This window comes from Agrilus planipennis, unplaced genomic scaffold, assembly GCF_000699045.2.
Source record: "Agrilus planipennis isolate EAB-ADULT unplaced genomic scaffold, Apla_2.0 scaffold31, whole genome shotgun sequence".
Taxonomy (NCBI): Eukaryota; Metazoa; Arthropoda; class Insecta; order Coleoptera; family Buprestidae; genus Agrilus; species Agrilus planipennis.
This window is the reverse complement of record NW_020439053.1, coordinates 928,460-947,572: the sequence shown is the minus strand read 5'-3', so window position 1 is coordinate 947,572 and position 19,113 is coordinate 928,460. Positions and strand designations below refer to the sequence as shown.

The following is a 19,113-nucleotide window of genomic DNA, read 5'->3' as shown; positions in this document are numbered from 1 at the left end:
TATCTAAAATCAGCCACTTCTTCTAATTTTTCGTCTCCTATCTTTATATTCGCTCTTTCCCTACTTTTTCTTCCCTTGCATATCAGTATTTTAGTTTTATTTTCATACCGTACTGATCTGTCAGTACCGCTTCCATTTTATTTAAAGCTATCTCTAGGTCCTCCTTGCTAATTTAAATAGTACTACATATTATCAGCGATGAACAGAAGTTGTTACTGATTCATTTTTATCGTAATGGTCGTGTAATATTGTTGATGTTTACATTCTCCATCCATGCAGTTGCCGAGTTTTTATCGCAAATAGGCACACACCTATGTAGCTAATTCACGGCCAGAACCGGCTTCGAATTGTAAACTAATGTGGTTATCATGAAAGAATTTTTGTTCCTTAACCACGTTGTTGTATATTCACCATGGAAATTGGTTGTAACCCCTTCAAGGTTCTGCACTTTATCCCTTAGCGAAAAATGACTGAAGATATGCCAAGTTGGCACGGCATATAGCATTTTTCAAAGTAGTTCGGATAATCTACTGACTAAGCGGAAGTTAAAGTGTTAGTATATCGCCATCTAGAGATATACTAACTGTCGGGAAAAAACGAAATGACTTTCCGAACAACCCTATATAATTACTTTAATAAGACACCCTGTATATCAAAACTTAAAACCTACCTATAGATATTGGCATTTGTAGTATGGCCTTTGCTTTTTTCAAGCGTGCCCTTTCTTCGTCCAACAGGCTGATTTCCTCGGCAGCTGCCGCTATCGAGCTTTCTAATTCGCATTTCCATCTTTGCATCTCCTGCAGTCTCTGTCTCAGACGGTTTGTACTGTCTTCCTGATTTTTATCCACGTTTGCTTTCTTTTCTTCCAGACATTTACGCCCATCGAAATCAATTCTACAAATAATGAAAACGAAATTAATATTTTCAAATAATTCGAGGTAATGTGATAACATCTACAGAAAAACAGCACAAGTTTCAGTTACAAATTATTTATTTATCTTAAAATAATTATTTCGGCATACAGCAGCTTCTTCAAAGGAAGATTTTTTAAGTAGTTTCATAATCATCAAGGGAAAATCAGACACTCCTTCCTATCCTAAACCAATCTTTACATTTCCCTAAAATTATATCATGCACATTTCAACTATTTGCACCCCTTTTCCCCTCTTTTCTCCTGTTTTTGCGTAATATGTCTCAGACTAACCATTAATTGTTTTTCTACTCCTTCTAACAGAGTCATACTTAAAATATACACTCAACAATCTTTTAGAAATTTATAAATTAACTGTTAGCGAACACAGAAGTGATTTTTTGTACTTAAAGCAGACTCGACCCTGCACGATCCTTTGTTTTAAATAACCTGAGACGAAATAATTATTGTGATGGATTTACAAGAAATTAAAAAGTATCTTCTGCCAATTATTGAGAACATTGTTACGCAAAATGTAATATAATTCTTCCACATTACGTGTGGTTCATGTATGGGGTTGTTCATAAAATACATTCGCAAATAAAGGGGTGGGAGGGATATTACCTTACGTCACGACCTATGACAAGAGGGGAATGGGGGTCTAAGGAAATGTAACGTTCGCAGTTCATCAATTTCATTTTAATTTTTTTCTTAACTGGACAGTTCTTAAAATTTTTCATTACTGTAGAAAGTCGTTCACATTGGTATTTATAGGGGGGTCGTTGAATGTGTGACTTAACGTGACGAAGGGGATATAAGGGGAGCAAAAAGGTGAAATTGTGAGTGACGTATTTTATGGACGTAAACGTCGAATATTTATCATTCCTGATATGGACAAGTGTAAAAAGTGTTTCCAACATCCCCTAGCTTTTCATAAAATGTAGCAACAATACCCTCCTGTAAAGCAGATTAGGTGATTACAATTACCTAATTAATTTTCAGCGAAATATGTAGAATTGTTTTTACGTTACAAATCAGAAAAAGTTGTTTTCAAATGCAAGTGGAGTATTTTGACTAGTTAAGACGAATGTTAGACCTCAAGTTTAAATGACAAATGATAAAATGATGATTTTAAGAAAAAAGGTCTGTTAGGACACATTAAATAACTGAAGACTCAACTCCAAAAAACGGTAATAAACGTCTAAAGTGGTATAGCTAGTTACCTTTTTCTACTGAAGAGAACTAAGTTCAGTCCTTTAAGAAGGTACCTATAATGCTATGTGTTTCCAATCTTATAGAAAGAGCTTTCTTGTTTTAATAATTATGGTAATAATGGTTTACTATTACACAACAAATGTATTTTATGAAGAACTATAATTCTCAAATATTTTTGAAATAACTTGTAACCTTTTTTCTATTGAAAGAGGTCTGATGCTCCTGAAGAAACAAACCCGAACTAGAATGCAAGATTTGTACCTTCAATTTACTTTTTCCTATTGTATAATACATTGCTTTTAAGATCTGTTGTTTCAATGCAAATAAATGAGCAACATTTTACATAACTTGCAGTTTCATTCATAAGGTTATTTTTGTAATGCCTAAACCAGATAACAAAATTAAAAACGATAACTTTGATGACTCCACAATGTGCTCATATAAGTCAAAAAAATTCTACTCAACTTGGAAAACTCTTTTCAATAGTTTTTGCGTATAAATTGAAAAAGTAAGTGTATAATTTGATTACTTTTAGTAGTCAGTATTTTGAAAAGACGAGTAGGTCTTTGAAATTTCAATGCCTTTTTTAATTAAATCGTCGTTTGCTGAAAAAGTTGAAGTAAGCAACATAAAAATATTTACAGATTAGCTTTATGTTGCTCCAAAGCTGACATGTTCAACATATCTTGATTATGAGCACGCCATTCTCCCTCGCTGTATCTAGTAATTGAATATCGATCGACAACCGGTCTTGTTCCAGTAAATCCTGCCATAGGACCCCAGTCAACACGTCCTGTGGCCCATGGTCCAACTGGACCCATTTCCTCTTTAACACTCTGATCCGGAACTTTGTCCTGTGGTTGAGGAAAATAGCATGGCTCAGTGCTATTTTCTGGTTGTTGTTGACTTTCAGATGGTGGAGAAGATTCTCCTTAAAAAATATACAAAGAATAAACTAAATTATTAAAAAAATAATTATATTTATACAGCAAGATGCTATAATGTCCTTCGTATTATTAATTTAGTATTAGGTATCTTTTTGTGTAACTCTGTCGATTACAGGGTACATTTCGCTGTATTATACCAAGACTATTGACGCTTGGATCTCATAATAGTATAAAAGTAGAAGTAAAAAATCTAGAAATCATTCATTTTTAATTATCTGCGAAGCTTTTTCAACATTAGCAAGGAAACTCTGAGCTGACACTACTTTTAATCCTTTCTGGGCTCCAAAAAAAAAGAGTATTATTCTATAGATAATAATTATTCAATAATATACTTTCTTAACCGAGACTCTCGTATACATGTAAAATACTGAAACCATCGTTTAACGATTTTTCAATATGAAATGTACTTTACTTTTTTAGTATATTGACTCTCAGTAACTGTTCTTTCAAAAAAAAAAAATAAATTGCTTTTCAATTATATTTTTTTTATCTCAAAACGAGAAAAAAGGCCCAAATGATGGTATTGTTTGCTGGGATTATTAACATTTCTCGGATAATGAATTATTTTCAAANACAAAAAAAATTTTATTATACCAGTTCATATTTTTATTTTTTTAAAATTCAAATTAATTTTAGAGAATTTCTTAATTGTAAAATATACGTAAGCATTAGGTGAATAATTTTATACAGTTATGGATTTAAAAATATTAAATAAATATACATAAATTAGAAATATTCCGGATTTGCAAAAGTTTTATATTTTTGAATGCCCTTTTCTACAGCAAAAATGCTAATATAAGATATAAGTAGCACCTTTTTGTGAGTTTTGGTATGTTTAATAATGAGGTAATGTAAGAATATTTATTTCTATTCCAAATAATTTATAGTGTACGATCGATTTCATTAAATATTAACCAATCATCTTCAGGTGTCTGTATCATTTACGTCCTTTAAAAAAGTTCAGTACGTAACATACCAAGTGGATTATACGCCTTTTAATTCCTATGAAGTTAGTATTTCATCGTTAGTATACATATTACCTTTTCCCTCTGATGCAGACATTTCTGGTTTTTGAGGGGTTTCCTTTTTGAGAATTCCCTTTAAGGGCTGCTTTGCCCCTTCCGCTTGCGGTTCTGGTGCTTTAGGTGCACTTGAAGGTTCACCAAGAGCACAATTTTTACACTCTTTAAGTTCTCTTTGATCTCTTTGTGGTTCGTTTCCTGTACCTTCTGTGGGTGGTTTTTTCAAATCTGGAGCAACATCAGCAGTTGGAACACCAAGTTTTTGATCGTTTAACTTTGTATGACTTTGATACAATACTTCTGGCTTGGGGACTGTATTTGCTTCTAAATAATCACCGGAATCCTTTCCCTACGAAAAATTAAACTTTTAAGTGCTTGTTATGTGATTAAAACGTTTTTTCTCTTTCAAAATTAACCTTTTGAAATCCAGCTTTATAAGGACAAGGACCGCAACCTCTGGGAGGGTACTCTGCCATAGGAACCCAAGTTTCTCTTTTACCTTATTTTTCTTATGAATTATATGTTTCATCAATAATTTCTAAAGATAAACCGCTAAACGTCACTGTTAAATCGTTACACGTAGTCTTGGAAACCTATTTATTATAATTATTTATATATTTAATAGCAATTCGGGTGTTGCTTTTTCATAAGTCGCAAATGCATCTTCATAAACGTCTAAAGTGGTATAGCTAGTTACCTTTTTCTACTGAAGAGAACTAAGTTCAGTCCTTTAAGAAGGTACCTATAATGNTCTATTCTTATCCTCAGTCTCACATTTTTTGTAACGTGTTATAGCCTTTATTATTCTTCAATGAAGTTTTTTTCTTCATAGTTACCAAACCAAACTCGAGAACTGGTTTTATTTTTAGATTTTTTCATTTTCATTTCTGTGTCGCATGTTTCCTATTCGTTTTCCTTGTATCATTTATCTTTTTTTTTTTCGATTATCAATGTCTCGATATTAGAGATACAGAACATCATACATGTTGGGAGAGGAAACACGTGAAGGTGCAGGGGTTGGGGCTGAAGATTGAAAATTGAATAAATAATAATTATGAAAGTAAAGCGGAAGGTGAAGTTAAAGAACAGACGGACCCATCGTTTATATTAGTAAATATATTTCAAAGTATAAGGGCATGTGGTTATTTATTCTCATTCTCAAATTTTCGCCGTATTTTTATTTTTTTTTTTAATATGACATAGCTGCCTCTAATATGTCTCTGACTAGACCTTCATGCCTGAGAAGGTGTCCTACCAACCTATCTCGCCTATTTTTTATTGAGTTCCATAGAGTCCTCTGTTTTCCTATTCTTTCCAATACTTCTTCATTTCTAACCTTTTCTACCCACGAAATTCTCATCATCCGCCTATAACACCACCTTTCGAACGCTTCTAACCTTTTCTTTTCCGCCGCTCCTTACTTTTAAAATAATTCGAAGTGGTCTGTATTAATTATCAAAATTTATAGAGAACATGCTTCAATGTCACAAATCCATAATCACATTATGGTCCAAGTTTCACAAAAAACCCTGTACAGTTGAACTTTTGTAAGTCGAAATTGAAATTAACTTGAAATATTTTTTAACTCGAAAATGTTATTTTCTTTGATATACATTTTATTTTACATTTATTACAATCGACTGACCCAATACCCAAAATCGACTAGTTGACCATCCCTGTCCTGTATGGTATAATTTTTGAAATATCATAGCAATTTCATTTTTTATATTTATAATTTGAAATGAAATGTAAATAAACCATCATAAAATTCCTTTGATAATATTAAGGTTACAATGTCTGTAAATTTTGTCAGGTCGTTTTTATATAAAAGCTCATTATTTATTTGACGTCCTGGGGAAGTGTCCTTAATGTTCCTTTTAGCCTTTATCCTGTTTAGGTAAAGATAACATTAATAGCAACGGAAATTAATATAAACTTAAAAAACGACACGTACTCTTCAGGAAATCGTGTTGATCCGGCTTTGAACATTAAAATGTTTGACTTATTGTTAAGAGCAATGTTGATTGCTTCTAGTTCGTTCGCTTCTTTTTTATCTGTCCAGTCACATTCTAAACGATTTTTCGCGGTTTTATCTTCGAGCAGTTGGTGTTCGATATCTTTCAATGTCCGGGTAAACGTTTCCTCGATTTCAACAGTTAACGCGAGTTCTTTCATTAGTTCCACTTCAACTTCATCGCGAACCAATTCTGAGTCCAGGCGAGTTGTCCTGATATCCAAACATTCCGATGCTGGAAAATTGACAGCAACATAAAATAGATGTTTTTGTCACATATTCTATCTACGAAAACTGATAAAATCGATTATACAAGAATTTTTAATATTACAATAGAATCCGCTTATAATGACATCGAAGGGAAGTGACAAACACGTCATACTGAGCGGGCGTCGTACGAAGCATAGTATTAGAAAATAAACAACTCTATTTTGGTTAATTATTTACTTTAATGGAGTGAAAAACCACAAATTGTATTACAAATTGTATATACTTATTAACAGAAAAAGAAAAAAAAAAAGAATGAATTGTAATATCAATATACATAAGAAGGTCAGAAAAATGAGCGAAAGTGTTATTATTAATCATTTGGGTCACTATAGCCGGATAAGATTTCTTGAGAATCANGGGTGAAATTAAATCAGCACCTGGCTTGCTAAATGTGCGATTTTGTATAATGCTATTAGGATAATTCTCTATTTCATTGTTTAGTTTACAGTACATTCAGATTTAGGAAGAGTTGTGCAAGCTATCATAAGAGAATTTGAAAGGACTCCCCCACCTCTTACAACAGAACAGTGTCTCAGTAATTCATCTCCTTCAGTACCTGTTAGAGGTTTGTATTTTATTTATGTACTATCTATTTGATTAGAAGATTATAGAAATACTATACAAGTGCCTATATATTTTTTCATTTTACTTGGTATATGTTGTGTGTATAAGACTTTTTGTTACTATTGGTTTATCTTTAGATATGGAAAACAGAGGGAAAGTTAGTCCAATTAGTTCTTACCCTGGTTTAAATAATTTTTCTCCCCCAACGTATCACTATACCTCTTCACATTTACCACAGTCAGTTACTTTGCCAGAACTGAATAATTTAAGTTTAGATGATTTACAATTTTTAAACGAATCATTGGAAGCACAAGAGGAGTTTTTAGAGGAACTTCCACAAATAAAAGAAATGAATAAAGCAATAGATGAACTCATTCTGCAGATTGAAGAACTTGCTGGTAACTATCATATATGTTATTGTAATTGTTTCATTGAGGCTTGTACCTAATTGATTGCTGTCTCTTTTTATTGGAAATAAGAATGTAATTTAGGAAAAAAAGATTATTTAGAGAAGCTTAAGGGTGATGTTGAGGAGAAAATTGAAGAAGTAACAAAGTTAGCATTAGAAAATGAAAAACTAAATAATACTTATCAAATGCTATCTGAAAAGTATTCACCAAAAAATATAAATGTGAGTGTGCTATACGTTATTTATTAATGTTATTTAAAAATTTACTATTTAAGGAGCAATTACGTCAGGCAGCGATTAATGCTGATTCTGAAAGTGATCATATTGCTGAAAAATTCCTTAGCGGTGGAATGGAGGTTGATAAGTTCATAAATCTTTATTTGCATATTCGCTCATTGAGTCAAATGCGACGAACTAAAGAGGAAAAATTAACCCAGCAATTACAAAATTTAGAAAAGGCTGGATTTTAATAGACTGCAGTTAAATGTGATATTTATTTCGTAATTTATATTTATATATCATTAACTAAAATGTATATTTTTGTCCTATGGTGATTATAACAAAACACAGTTATTATTTTTTACTTGTGTTAATTGCTAAACGTGGGGAAGAATATGTCTAAAGCTTTAAAGTTATCCAGAATTCGAGAGAATTTTCTTGATCAGGCTGTTAAATAAATCTTAGTAAATGGTACACAGTACATCTACTTGCGACTTACACAAATGCTACATCCAAATTGCTTTTAAGTATTTATACAAATTAACAAAACTTTCGATCATAAATAAACATAATGTTTGTAAAATAAGTTCAATAAAAGTGAAAAGAAGTATGAAGTAGCTCAGTATTTTATATTTTCGTATATCTTAATGGGAAATACGAACTTAATATCAATTATTGAGAACTTTTACAGTTCAATAAAGTATTCAATTAGTTCTCAGAAAATATGTGCTTAATAACGTTAACAACAGTGAAGTTTAAATTACCTGCCGATATAACGAGTTCTAATAATTATTGTTAGATGTCGCCAATGTAAGGATTTTTGAATTATAATTCGATTAAAAATGTACGATCGTTCAATTTTATTTTTAACTCGCTTTCGAAATAATATAACTAAATTTTTGGAAATACCACAACATACATTAAAACACTTCGATATGTAGGTTTTTTTTAAATATTGAAGATAATCTGTATTACCAGTTTTGCTAAGTGTTTTAATTGTAGCTGTTAGATGTCGCCTCATCATGTTTTTGAAATTTCTTTACAGTTTACGGTAAATATACATTCGTAAGAATGTTAATTACTTCAATTTTACCTGCTATGATTGTTAGATGTCACGCAGGTAAAGGTTTTCGGAACTATATTCGATTAAAAATAAACAATCTTCCAATTTCCAACTCGATTTCCTAAATTCTATTTATTTGTCAGTTTCTGATATATAAAAGTACAATACCTTATGATCATATTAATAAGACGCAGGAAAGATATTACCTTCAAGCAAAAAAAAAATCCTATAAAAAAAATTTGGAGAAGTTAAAGAAATACGTCCAATATATAATACAGTAAGAGCGTTCTCTTCTTTTTTTCTATTCTATCAAGGTCTAACCTTACTTTTATGTTACTTTGACAGATAAACCAAAAATTAATAAAATAATCCTATATTTGCATTTTTAGATTTAAACTTGTTAAAAAATGATGGTTCAGGGACTATACAGGCCAGATTCCACTTCTCGTCAACGTCAAATTAATACATTGAAGATTTTTAATGATAAGTATGTTTATATTTACTTATTTTTAACAATACTAGAAAGTTACAATTTTTTAATGTTCTAGTGTAATTGAAGTAGTTCAAGATTCGGAATATAATGTGCTATTCAAAGCTGGAATTTACGATTTTTGTCTTCGAGTCTTGCTTTCTAACGATTTTCCAAATGAAAGACCCATTTTAAAAATTTCTCCAGTGGTTGTCCATCCATGGGTAGATCAGGAGGGTGAAATTAAATCAGCACCTGGCTTGCTAAATGTGCGATTTTGTATAATGCTATTAGGATAATTCTCTATTTCATTGTTTAGTTTACAGTACATTCAGATTTAGGAAGAGTTGTGCAAGCTATCATAAGAGAATTTGAAAGGACTCCCCCACCTCTTACAACAGAACAGTGTCTCAGTAATTCATCTCCTTCAGTACCTGTTAGAGGTTTGTATTTTATTTATGTACTATCTATTTGATTAGAAGATTATAGAAATACTATACAAGTGCCTATATATTTTTTCATTTTACTTGGTATATGTTGTGTGTATAAGACTTTTTGTTACTATTGGTTTATCTTTAGATATGGAAAACAGAGGGAAAGTTAGTCCAATTAGTTCTTACCCTGGTTTAAATAATTTTTCTCCCCCAACGTATCACTATACCTCTTCACATTTACCACAGTCAGTTACTTTGCCAGAACTGAATAATTTAAGTTTAGATGATTTACAATTTTTAAACGAATCATTGGAAGCACAAGAGGAGTTTTTAGAGGAACTTCCACAAATAAAAGAAATGAATAAAGCAATAGATGAACTCATTCTGCAGATTGAAGAACTTGCTGGTAACTATCATATATGTTATTGTAATTGTTTCATTGAGGCTTGTACCTAATTGATTGCTGTCTCTTTTTATTGGAAATAAGAATGTAATTTAGGAAAAAAAGATTATTTAGAGAAGCTTAAGGGTGATGTTGAGGAGAAAATTGAAGAAGTAACAAAGTTAGCATTAGAAAATGAAAAACTAAATAATACTTATCAAATGCTATCTGAAAAGTATTCACCAAAAAATATAAATGTGAGTGTGCTATACGTTATTTATTAATGTTATTTAAAAATTTACTATTTAAGGAGCAATTACGTCAGGCAGCGATTAATGCTGATTCTGAAAGTGATCATATTGCTGAAAAATTCCTTAGCGGTGGAATGGAGGTTGATAAGTTCATAAATCTTTATTTGCATATTCGCTCATTGAGTCAAATGCGACGAACTAAAGAGGAAAAATTAACCCAGCAATTACAAAATTTAGAAAAGGCTGGATTTTAATAGACTGCAGTTAAATGTGATATTTATTTCGTAATTTATATTTATATATCATTAACTAAAATGTATATTTTTGTCCTATGGTGATTATAACAAAACACAGTTATTATTTTTTACTTGTGTTAATTGCTAAACGTGGGGAAGAATATGTCTAAAGCTTTAAAGTTATCCAGAATTCGAGAGAATTTTCTTGATCAGGCTGTTAAATAAATCTTAGTAAATGGTACACAGTACATCTACTTGCGACTTACACAAATGCTACATCCAAATTGCTTTTAAGTATTTATACAAATTAACAAAACTTTCGATCATAAATAAACATAATGTTTGTAAAATAAGTTCAATAAAAGTGAAAAGAAGTATGAAGTAGCTCAGTATTTTATATTTTCGTATATCTTAATGGGAAATACGAACTTAATATCAATTATTGAGAACTTTTACAGTTCAATAAAGTATTCAATTAGTTCTCAGAAAATATGTGCTTAATAACGTTAACAACAGTGAAGTTTAAATTACCTGCCGATATAACGAGTTCTAATAATTATTGTTAGANGAAACTGTTAAATTTTCTAAACATTTTCCACTTAATTCAGACAAATGAATAAAAAGTGGATTAAGTAAAACTGAAAAGTATAAAGAATTATTTCTCGACGTTTTAGTGAATAAATCATTTTCAATCCATAGTAGATTTATAATTGCTCGTGATTCAAGCATTAAATGATAGTCAAAAAGTTTGGTGTTACAAAATCTACAACTATATGGGTCAAACCAGGTATAAGAAAAGTTTGGAGTTTCCCAGAATGGAAAAAAATTGTATTAGTAGTTTCTTGATCAACGAAACAAATTATACATAAACGTTTATTACATATTTACTATCTATTCATTTATTTTTGTAAACATTTTATTGTTAAATAAATAAATAAAAAGTAATATAATTAAAATTCTTTATGAGTCAATAATGTGAACAACTATTATTGTATTTCAGTTCACACTATTGAACGTCTAGTGTGTATGAAAAACAGCGTACCTGATTATGTTTCACCGTTTTATAAGAACCTCCCTTGGAAAATCGCGCAATATGATAAAAATACCCAGCAGTAATGGCTTTTCGTATATTTGCACTTTCTAGTGGATTTGAAACCATTTCGATTTCAACTCTTTGCATAAGACCAACCAACTGTTCACGGACATCCCTTGCCCTTTTCATTGATCTGAAATGAAACAAAGAAATTAACAACAAAGAACTAATATTCAGTTTTCAAGAATCTACCTATACTGAATAAAATTTTCATAGCACCACTGGGTAGAATAATCAGTATCTCTCCACTGATTATAGACGTTTAATAGACTTAAGTGATCACCGTGGATATGATTAAAATTCTTTCTTGCTGTATCTGCATGAATAATTTTATCTTTTGGGCGATAAAATATAGCACCGTTAACAGAGAGCATTGCGCCAATTGTGACTACTTCCTCCGAGCACTGGTATCTTTAAATGTAATTTAAAATTAATATCGATAACAAGTAAGATATATTTTTTGATAATTCGAATATGTTAATCTAAGATCGTAGTATTTATTTTAGTTTTGCAAATAATTAGAAAAATTTTTAGTCCGAAATAATTTGGACTGCCAAGATTAAATTGTACTTACTTTTCGGATGCGAGTAACATTTTGGCCATCATTGGATCTACTGGAAACTCGGCCATTCTTCGACCAAGTTTCGTTAGTTCTCCATGATGATTCAAAGCACCCAATGCATACAGTTGTTCTAGAGCCAATACTAACGTTTCATGAGGAGGAGGGTCTAAAAAGTCAAAATGAACTAAATCGTTGATCCCCAATGCTTTTAACATTAATACTGCATTGCCCAAATTTATCCTCTGTATTTCAGGAATCGTATTATCTTCTAGCTCATGCTTGTAAGACCAAGCGGTATAAAGACGGAAGCATTTTCCTGGTGCGACTCTTCCGGCTCTACCAGCTCTCTGATTGGCAGATGCTTTAGAAATAGGAACAACCATTAAACTTTCCATACCTGTTCGTGAATTAAAATGATTCTGTTTTGCAAATCCGGGATCGATTACATAAATTATATTGTCGATAGTTAGGGATGTTTCAGCGATATTTGTGGCCAGTACAACCTTACGGGCTCCTGGAGGTGTAGGCATAAATATTTTGGCTTGCATGTCACTTGGTAAATTCGCGTAAACTGGTAAAATTAAAAGTTCCCTAAGTTTTGAACCTAAACGACGAACACGGTCCTGTAGAAGTTCTTGGCATGTCTCTATCTCATCCTGACCTGAAATAAACAAAAAATAATAATTTAATATAAACTCTGGAATACAAATCGATATCAAATTAATAACTTGTTTTTTCGACTCACAGTATGAACGTTACTGTATTCTATATATTTTTAATTGATATTGAAAATAGTAAATTTTTTCAGACTCCCCGTTTAATATTAGCATAACTTTTAAAGTAGTTTTTTTTTATCCCCTCTTTAGGATTATTATGTACAGGGATGTCCAAATGCAGGATAAAACTAAATTAAAGCTTGAGATATGTTACATTCTATTATTGGTTTTTAGTATTTGTGATTTTTTTCAATGTACCTTTATTACTGAACATTTTTGTTAATATATGTACACATATCAGTGTATGATAATGTAAAGAAATAAACAATTAATGTTGTAAATTATATTTATAAAATCGTTATTTACAAATTATACTTGTAAGTATAATAAAAAAAAGCTCAAAAAGTGACCAAAACATTCTATACATTACATTAGATTAATAGTTTTAAGATATTCTATTCAGTTCTCGTACTGCGACCTACAGTTTTCGGCATTTTTTTATTTGTTGGATCTTCAAGCTCTTTGGGCTTGTAGTAATGAGGTGCAACTTCTAACAGCCATTTACTTTCAATTTCTATTATTTGTCGCATAAATTCCTTCGTTGTGAATACCAATTCGTGGTAGAGTACCCACCTTGGTAAGTCTTCAAATAACGAACTGTTTGGATGAATTGTTACACTCTGAANTGTCACTTGGTAAATTCGCGTAAACTGGTAAAATTAAAAGTTCCCTAAGTTTTGAACCTAAACGACGAACACGGTCCTGTAGAAGTTCTTGGCATGTCTCTATCTCATCCTGACCTGAAATAAACAAAAAATAATAATTTAATATAAACTCTGGAATATCTATATACAATGTTTATAAGAAATAGAAGAGATTTTATAATAAAATCCTTAAAACAGTATTTATCAAGTATAAAAGTGTTTTATCAACCTGTTAAGAATACAAGAATATCACCAAGGGGTTGAGTTGCGTGAATCTGTAATACAGATACTACACAGGCGTCAACGTAATCAGCTTCAGGTGCTTTTGTGTAGTAGATATCAACCGGAAATCTTCGTCCTGGTATTCTGAATATAGGAGCGTCGTCAAAAAATTCTGAAAATTTTTGTGCATCCAAAGTAGCACTGGATATTAATAACTTTAAATCTGGTCGAAATCGAGCGATATCTTTGACTAAACCAAAAAGAATATCCGTATGAAGGGTACGTTCATGAGCTTCATCAATTATCATAACATTATAAGATTGAAGGTCCGGTTCAGACAAAAATTCCCTGTGCAGTGTGCCGTCTGTCATATATTTAATTACAGTCCGTTCTGAAGTACAGTCTTCAAAACGAATACTGTAACCAACTTCGTTTCCTAATTTTACCCCCATCTCTTGAGCTACTCTTGCCGCTACCGACATTGCGGCTACACGACGAGGTTGCGTGCAGCCAATTTTTTGACCTATAAAAATAACAGTATGTTAGATAATTTAAAAACTGAAAAATAGATTTTTTTTACCATTTTCTGTAAATCCAGCTTCATGTAAGTACTGAGGTATTTGAGTTGTTTTTCCAGATCCTGTCTCTCCTTCAATAATTAAAACTTGATGATCCTTAACTGCTTGAATTATATCATCTCTAAATGGATACACTGGTAAACTAATCTTGGTTTCCTGAATATCAAGCTTCTTCTTCTGTAATTCTGTCAATTCTGGCTTCTTTTCTTCCTTATCTTTTGAACCTTAAAGAACATATTAATTAAAATTAGATTACTTTTAATGAATTAAAGGTAATACCAGGCATTTGTAAAGCTTGAATGAATTCAATTTGATCTTCTAATAATAACTCATATTCATCTTTCTTTGAAACATCTTTGGCTCCAAAACTAAATTGTGCAGAGGCCATTTGTTCCTGTTCCCATTTTTTCTGTTCAGAATGGGGAACCTTTTCTAGGTCATCAACCTCCACATAATCAGAAGAAGCACCTTTTCCTAAATCTCTAGGCATATGATAACGTTGAACTTGTTCAAGTTCTCTGGCTTGTTCATGTTCCTTAGCTAATTTCAATAATTTTTTCTTGTGTTCACGATCTTTTTTCTCACGTTCAGTCAATCTGTAAACAAAAGCAAGGTGTTGAATACGAATACAAAAAAAAAGGCAAAACATGTAACATACATTTCTTCTTCAAATAAATATTCATCATCAACAATATCTGCTTCCAGTTCTACTACTTTATCTTCTTTTCGTTTTTCTAAATATTTTCGACGTGATTCAATTCGAAGCTTTGGTACCATCTTCTCCTTGTCCTGTATTTCCAATTTGAGTCTTTTTGCAGCTTCTTCATAGGCTCGTTTATCTGAAGCTTGAACAATTTTCCTGACTTTTTCTTCATCTCGTTTTTTAAGTCGCTCTGCAAACTCGTCTCGTTCTTTAATGTCCCTTAATCTAGCCTCTTCTGCACTATCTACATCATCTGAATCTGAACTGGAAGTTTCATAACGTTTTCTCCGCTTCTTGTCTTTATTTTTACCCATTTTGTATAAAGGTTATTAACGTTTCTGCAAAACAGACGCACTTTTAATTAATCTTTAACTAAAAGTGTTTACCTAGATAAATTCATTACCACTTTTTCAGTTTTTTGTTAAAATTTGTAGGTTATATTTACGTATCACTGTATCTATAGAAATGAAATCTATAAATAATAGATTATATCATAGGCACAAAAATGACAACCAGAATAAGTTTGGCAGATAGAAATGTAAGACGTATTCAATTGAAATAAGCTTGTGATCAGCCTATTAATTTTCTTGTTATAATTTAAGCATTGTACATTTTAAAGCTGTATACCATTATAGATTATACACCATAATTAAAGAAATTTTTTTATTAGATATGACCCAAAAACTGAAGAAAAGTTCATTTCATAAGTGAAAAAATCCTATATTGAATTAAACAAGTTATTTTATTCATCAAAGCAAAATAAGTTATAAAAAGTGTTACAACACAACATAATTTAAAAAATGTTGAAAGCTTTCAAAACGTATCACAGAGTTACTACAAAAATATAAACATAAATTAGCTAAAATTGTAATAATGGAAGTGCAATGTAGATGTGCCTAATAAATTGCATTAATTCATTAATTTAACAATCGGTGGTGTTAAAATCTACTCCATTTCCTCCATTAGACGGCTTTCTTCCACGAGCAAGTCGATCTAATTCTGCTGCTGCGTCTGAACGCATAGCGGCTTTATCAGGAGTTAGTTCAGGATTAACACCTGCTTTAGCTATTCCCGCAGCTATTGGACTTGCAGGACTGCCAACGGTTTTCTTATGCAATAAGGAGTTGAAAAAATTTGCAAGTACTCCTTCTCCACCGGGAGAATTGACCACCTTTGATCCATCCAACTGAAAATAAACGATACGTAGACTGTTTACTAACAATTATTAGGTAATTAAAAATTAGTAATATGAATGTTTAAAAATTGTTTTGTGTAAGTACGATGGATCCAATTGTTTTGATAGGTTCCATTAAGAGAAGATGAAAAAATGTTTTTGCTTTATAATTGATTTTCGCTAATTCGCCCGCCTATACAGAACTTGTAAGTGACAAGACAACACACACAGTTAAGGCCATTGAGACCATTAAGACCATCATTGACAAAAAACTTTAATTTTTTATTAAATAAGAATAACGTGATAACGATTATTAGAGATAAAGACAAATATAAATAGAAAAAGTTTATAAAGAACTGTCTTCTAAGTATCTTGAAATGGCATTGTTACATTTCTTTATACTTTTTGCACAAAACACTTATATGTAGTTAAAATTAATTTGAATTTGATTCATACGTTTGTTAATAAAATTAACGAAGTTTTATGTAGATAAAAATTGGCCCTATCATGCGATAAATTTACCTTTTTTGGAGAGTTTTGCATGCCAGGTGTGACTGGAGATCTTGGTGTGCCTTTTCCTAAAGCTGTGGAACGGATTGGAGATTCACCGGGTCTTACAGACGGTGGGGCCAAGCCACCACCTGCTAAAAGAATTTGTAGTTGACGTGTTAAAAATCCTTGCTCATCTTCAGCCAAAATTTCAGAATCCCGACTCACAGTCTAAAAATAGAACGAATTAAACAAACTCCGAATATAGTCATATAATTGTAAAAAATGTTAAGTACCTTTCTAGTTACTGGCTGTACAATTATATCTCTATAATAATCGTCTGGCTTGCACGTATGCATATTTTCATGCAAAATACTGATTTTCTTCATATTATCCCAACCAGAAGGTCTAAATAATATATTTACATTAATAATGCTAATTAAATAGCAAAATTATTATTATATTTACATGAATACTGCATCTTTTTCAACTACTAGGGCTGGAGTCCTAAATGGAAGGCCGTAAATACGATGAGTAAGATATTTATACAATAAATCACAATTTTTGTCTTCCTTTGCACTTGTATAAAATAATGCTGCTCCATACTGAAGGCAAAAACGTCTTATCCATTGCTGCATAAAATCCAGGTGCTCATCTCTATAATCATGCTCTTTTTCCAATGTTTGTATGTAGTCAGTCTTAAAGTAGAAATCAATACATACAGTAAATATGACCTATTACTTTTACACTAACAAGAAACAGTTAATTTTAACATTGGAAGTCAGGATCATTAACTAATCATTGAACCTTTCCTTGAATGGAACATTTTTAGTGTAAAAATTTCCTTTGAAAAATGTTTAAAAGAAATGTGAATATCTACACATACATAACAAGTAATAGTAGAAGCTTTTTAAGTTGCTTAATAATTTATCAAAAGTTAAACTATATTTAAACAAATCTTACTTTTGTAACAACCACTACTATGTCTAATCCGAGATTACTAGTGAGAGTTCCTTCAGGTAGTGGGAGACCCTCTCCCAATTCATTATCATGATCACTTTCACCAAGATTTCTTGAACTCCTTTTCATGGGAGAAGCAGGATCTAATTCATCACCAGGCTCCACATACTCTTGCCATATTCTAACAATATGTTGCCTGTAAAATATTAAAATTAAAATAATAAATTGATTAACTAAGTACACATAAAAATCTATACATAGGAATAGTATTTACAGTTGGTGCTACAATTAACTAGTTAATTAGTAAATAAAGTAGAATGATAAAATACCTTCGTGCTTGTCTTGTGTCTAAGTCTAACTTTAACTTATCAAGATGATCAGCTAAAACTGATGCCCAATGTTGCAGCTGCTCTAGAATTCCCCAAGGAGCAGTCATTGTTACTGTAAGGATGACTAAAGTATGTGGAAATGTCTCTTCATTTAATGCAAATTTCAACAATCCTGTATGACCAGGATCCCCATCTAACACCCATACACTTAATCTTGTATGATCTAAAATAAAAGTTTAAATCAAAATATTCTCTACCACATGTGATTTGTAAAATACCATCTCTGTAATCATCTCTAACATCAATGTAAGCATATTCCAATCCTGAACCTTTCTTTGGATTTTCTGCACCTTGAAGTTTGGCTACTAAAGTAGTTTTTCCAGATTCATTATCTCCCAAAACTAGGACTTGCTTACAAGAGGGTAGCTTGTTATTACCATGATCTCTTACATCATTAAGAATGGATGACCTACAATATTTGCAAACTTTTTAACTTACATTTTGACGCAGTACTATGACAAGACTTCTTACCATAAGTTTTCCTTCTCTACAATATCTTTCTCGCTTATTTCGCTATTGTTGTCTTGGGAGGGAGCCATTATTAGCGTTTACAAATCACAAAAAATTATAATTTACGATCTTTTAATGGAAAAACGTTATATTATCAAATTCAGAATATTTATCAACAAAAACAGTACTAACTGGAAAATATTTTTGACATTTATGACTAAGTCAGTAATACAATACAATTATAATTTGTCTGAATACAATTACGTCAGCGGTTAGATTTAATGTCTATAGATAAGTATAAGAATACAAACCATAGACTTATTTATACCATAGAAAATTTTCTTCGTGAACGTGAAAAAATGATTTCTTATTATTAAAGAAAAAATCAAAATATTCTATTTATTTGTCAGTTTCTGATATATAAAAGTACAATACCTTATGATCATATTAATAAGACGCAGGAAAGATATTACCTTCAAGCAAAAAAAAAATCCTATAAAAGAAATTTGGTGAAGTTAAAGGAATACGTCCAATATATAATACAGTAAGAGCGTTCTCTTCTTCTTTTCTATTCTATCAAGGTCTAACCTTACTTTTATGTTACTTTGACAGATAAACCAAAAATTAATAAAATAATCCTATATCTGCATTTTTAGATTTAAACT

The 19,113-nt window shown here is 31.2% G+C and overlaps 5 protein-coding genes across 6 annotated transcripts in view; 2 read left to right on the top strand and 3 right to left on the bottom strand.

Moving 5' to 3' along the window:
* The window catches only part of LOC108732867 (tektin-4), a 20,100-nt gene extending 15,426 nt beyond the window's left edge, over positions 1–4,674 (bottom strand). Inside the window, exons 1-4 of the mRNA XM_025977013.1 lie at positions 4,514–4,674; positions 4,116–4,446; positions 2,771–3,059; positions 671–897 (exon numbers count right to left, since the gene is read on the bottom strand). Of these exons, the coding sequence (XP_025832798.1) occupies positions 671–897; positions 2,771–3,059; positions 4,116–4,446; positions 4,514–4,573 (907 nt within the window). The 5' untranslated portion in view covers positions 4,574–4,674. The remainder of the gene's footprint in view (positions 1–670; positions 898–2,770; positions 3,060–4,115; positions 4,447–4,513) is intronic.
* Positions 4,675–5,890: 1,216 nt separating this feature from the next.
* On the top strand, positions 5,891–7,927 carry LOC112905153 (vacuolar protein sorting-associated protein 37A-like). The gene is made up of 6 exons (XM_025977010.1): positions 5,891–5,910; positions 6,733–6,772; positions 6,823–6,946; positions 7,083–7,343; positions 7,425–7,576; positions 7,630–7,927. The coding sequence occupies exons 1-6, from the start codon at positions 5,891–5,893 to the stop codon at positions 7,822–7,824; spliced, it is 792 nt and encodes a 263-aa protein (XP_025832795.1). The 3' UTR covers positions 7,825–7,927.
* Positions 7,928–8,957: 1,030 nt separating this feature from the next.
* On the top strand, positions 8,958–10,529 carry LOC108732863 (vacuolar protein sorting-associated protein 37A). 2 transcript variants are annotated; one of them, XM_018463859.1, is made up of 6 exons: positions 8,958–9,123; positions 9,185–9,374; positions 9,425–9,548; positions 9,685–9,945; positions 10,027–10,178; positions 10,232–10,529. In XM_018463859.1, the coding sequence occupies exons 1-6, from the start codon at positions 9,044–9,046 to the stop codon at positions 10,424–10,426; spliced, it is 1,002 nt and encodes a 333-aa protein (XP_018319361.1). In that variant the 5' UTR covers positions 8,958–9,043; the 3' UTR covers positions 10,427–10,529. The 2 variants fall into 2 exon arrangements, with proteins under 2 accessions (XP_018319361.1, XP_018319362.1); XM_018463860.1 differs by lacking the exon at positions 10,027–10,178 and having other exon boundaries at positions 10,232–10,352.
* Positions 10,530–11,414: 885 nt separating this feature from the next.
* Positions 11,415–15,426, bottom strand: LOC108732891 (pre-mRNA-splicing factor ATP-dependent RNA helicase DHX16). The gene is made up of 8 exons (XM_025977009.1): positions 14,942–15,426; positions 14,563–14,879; positions 14,286–14,507; positions 13,713–14,228; positions 13,475–13,579; positions 12,076–12,619; positions 11,694–11,912; positions 11,415–11,634 (listed from the first exon to the last, which is right to left on the bottom strand). The coding sequence occupies exons 1-8, from the start codon at positions 15,298–15,300 to the stop codon at positions 11,415–11,417; spliced, it is 2,502 nt and encodes an 833-aa protein (XP_025832794.1). The 5' UTR covers positions 15,301–15,426.
* A 283-nt stretch (positions 15,427–15,709) lies between these two features.
* LOC108732895 (cytoplasmic dynein 1 light intermediate chain 2) lies at positions 15,710–18,706 on the bottom strand. The gene is made up of 8 exons (XM_018463894.2): positions 18,470–18,706; positions 18,217–18,407; positions 17,939–18,161; positions 17,613–17,805; positions 17,118–17,347; positions 16,946–17,057; positions 16,683–16,880; positions 15,710–16,172 (listed from the first exon to the last, which is right to left on the bottom strand). Exons 1-8 carry the CDS (start codon positions 18,535–18,537, stop codon positions 15,909–15,911), a joined length of 1,479 nt encoding a protein of 492 aa, XP_018319396.1. The 5' UTR covers positions 18,538–18,706; the 3' UTR covers positions 15,710–15,908.
* Between the last annotated feature and the right edge of the window lie 407 nt (positions 18,707–19,113).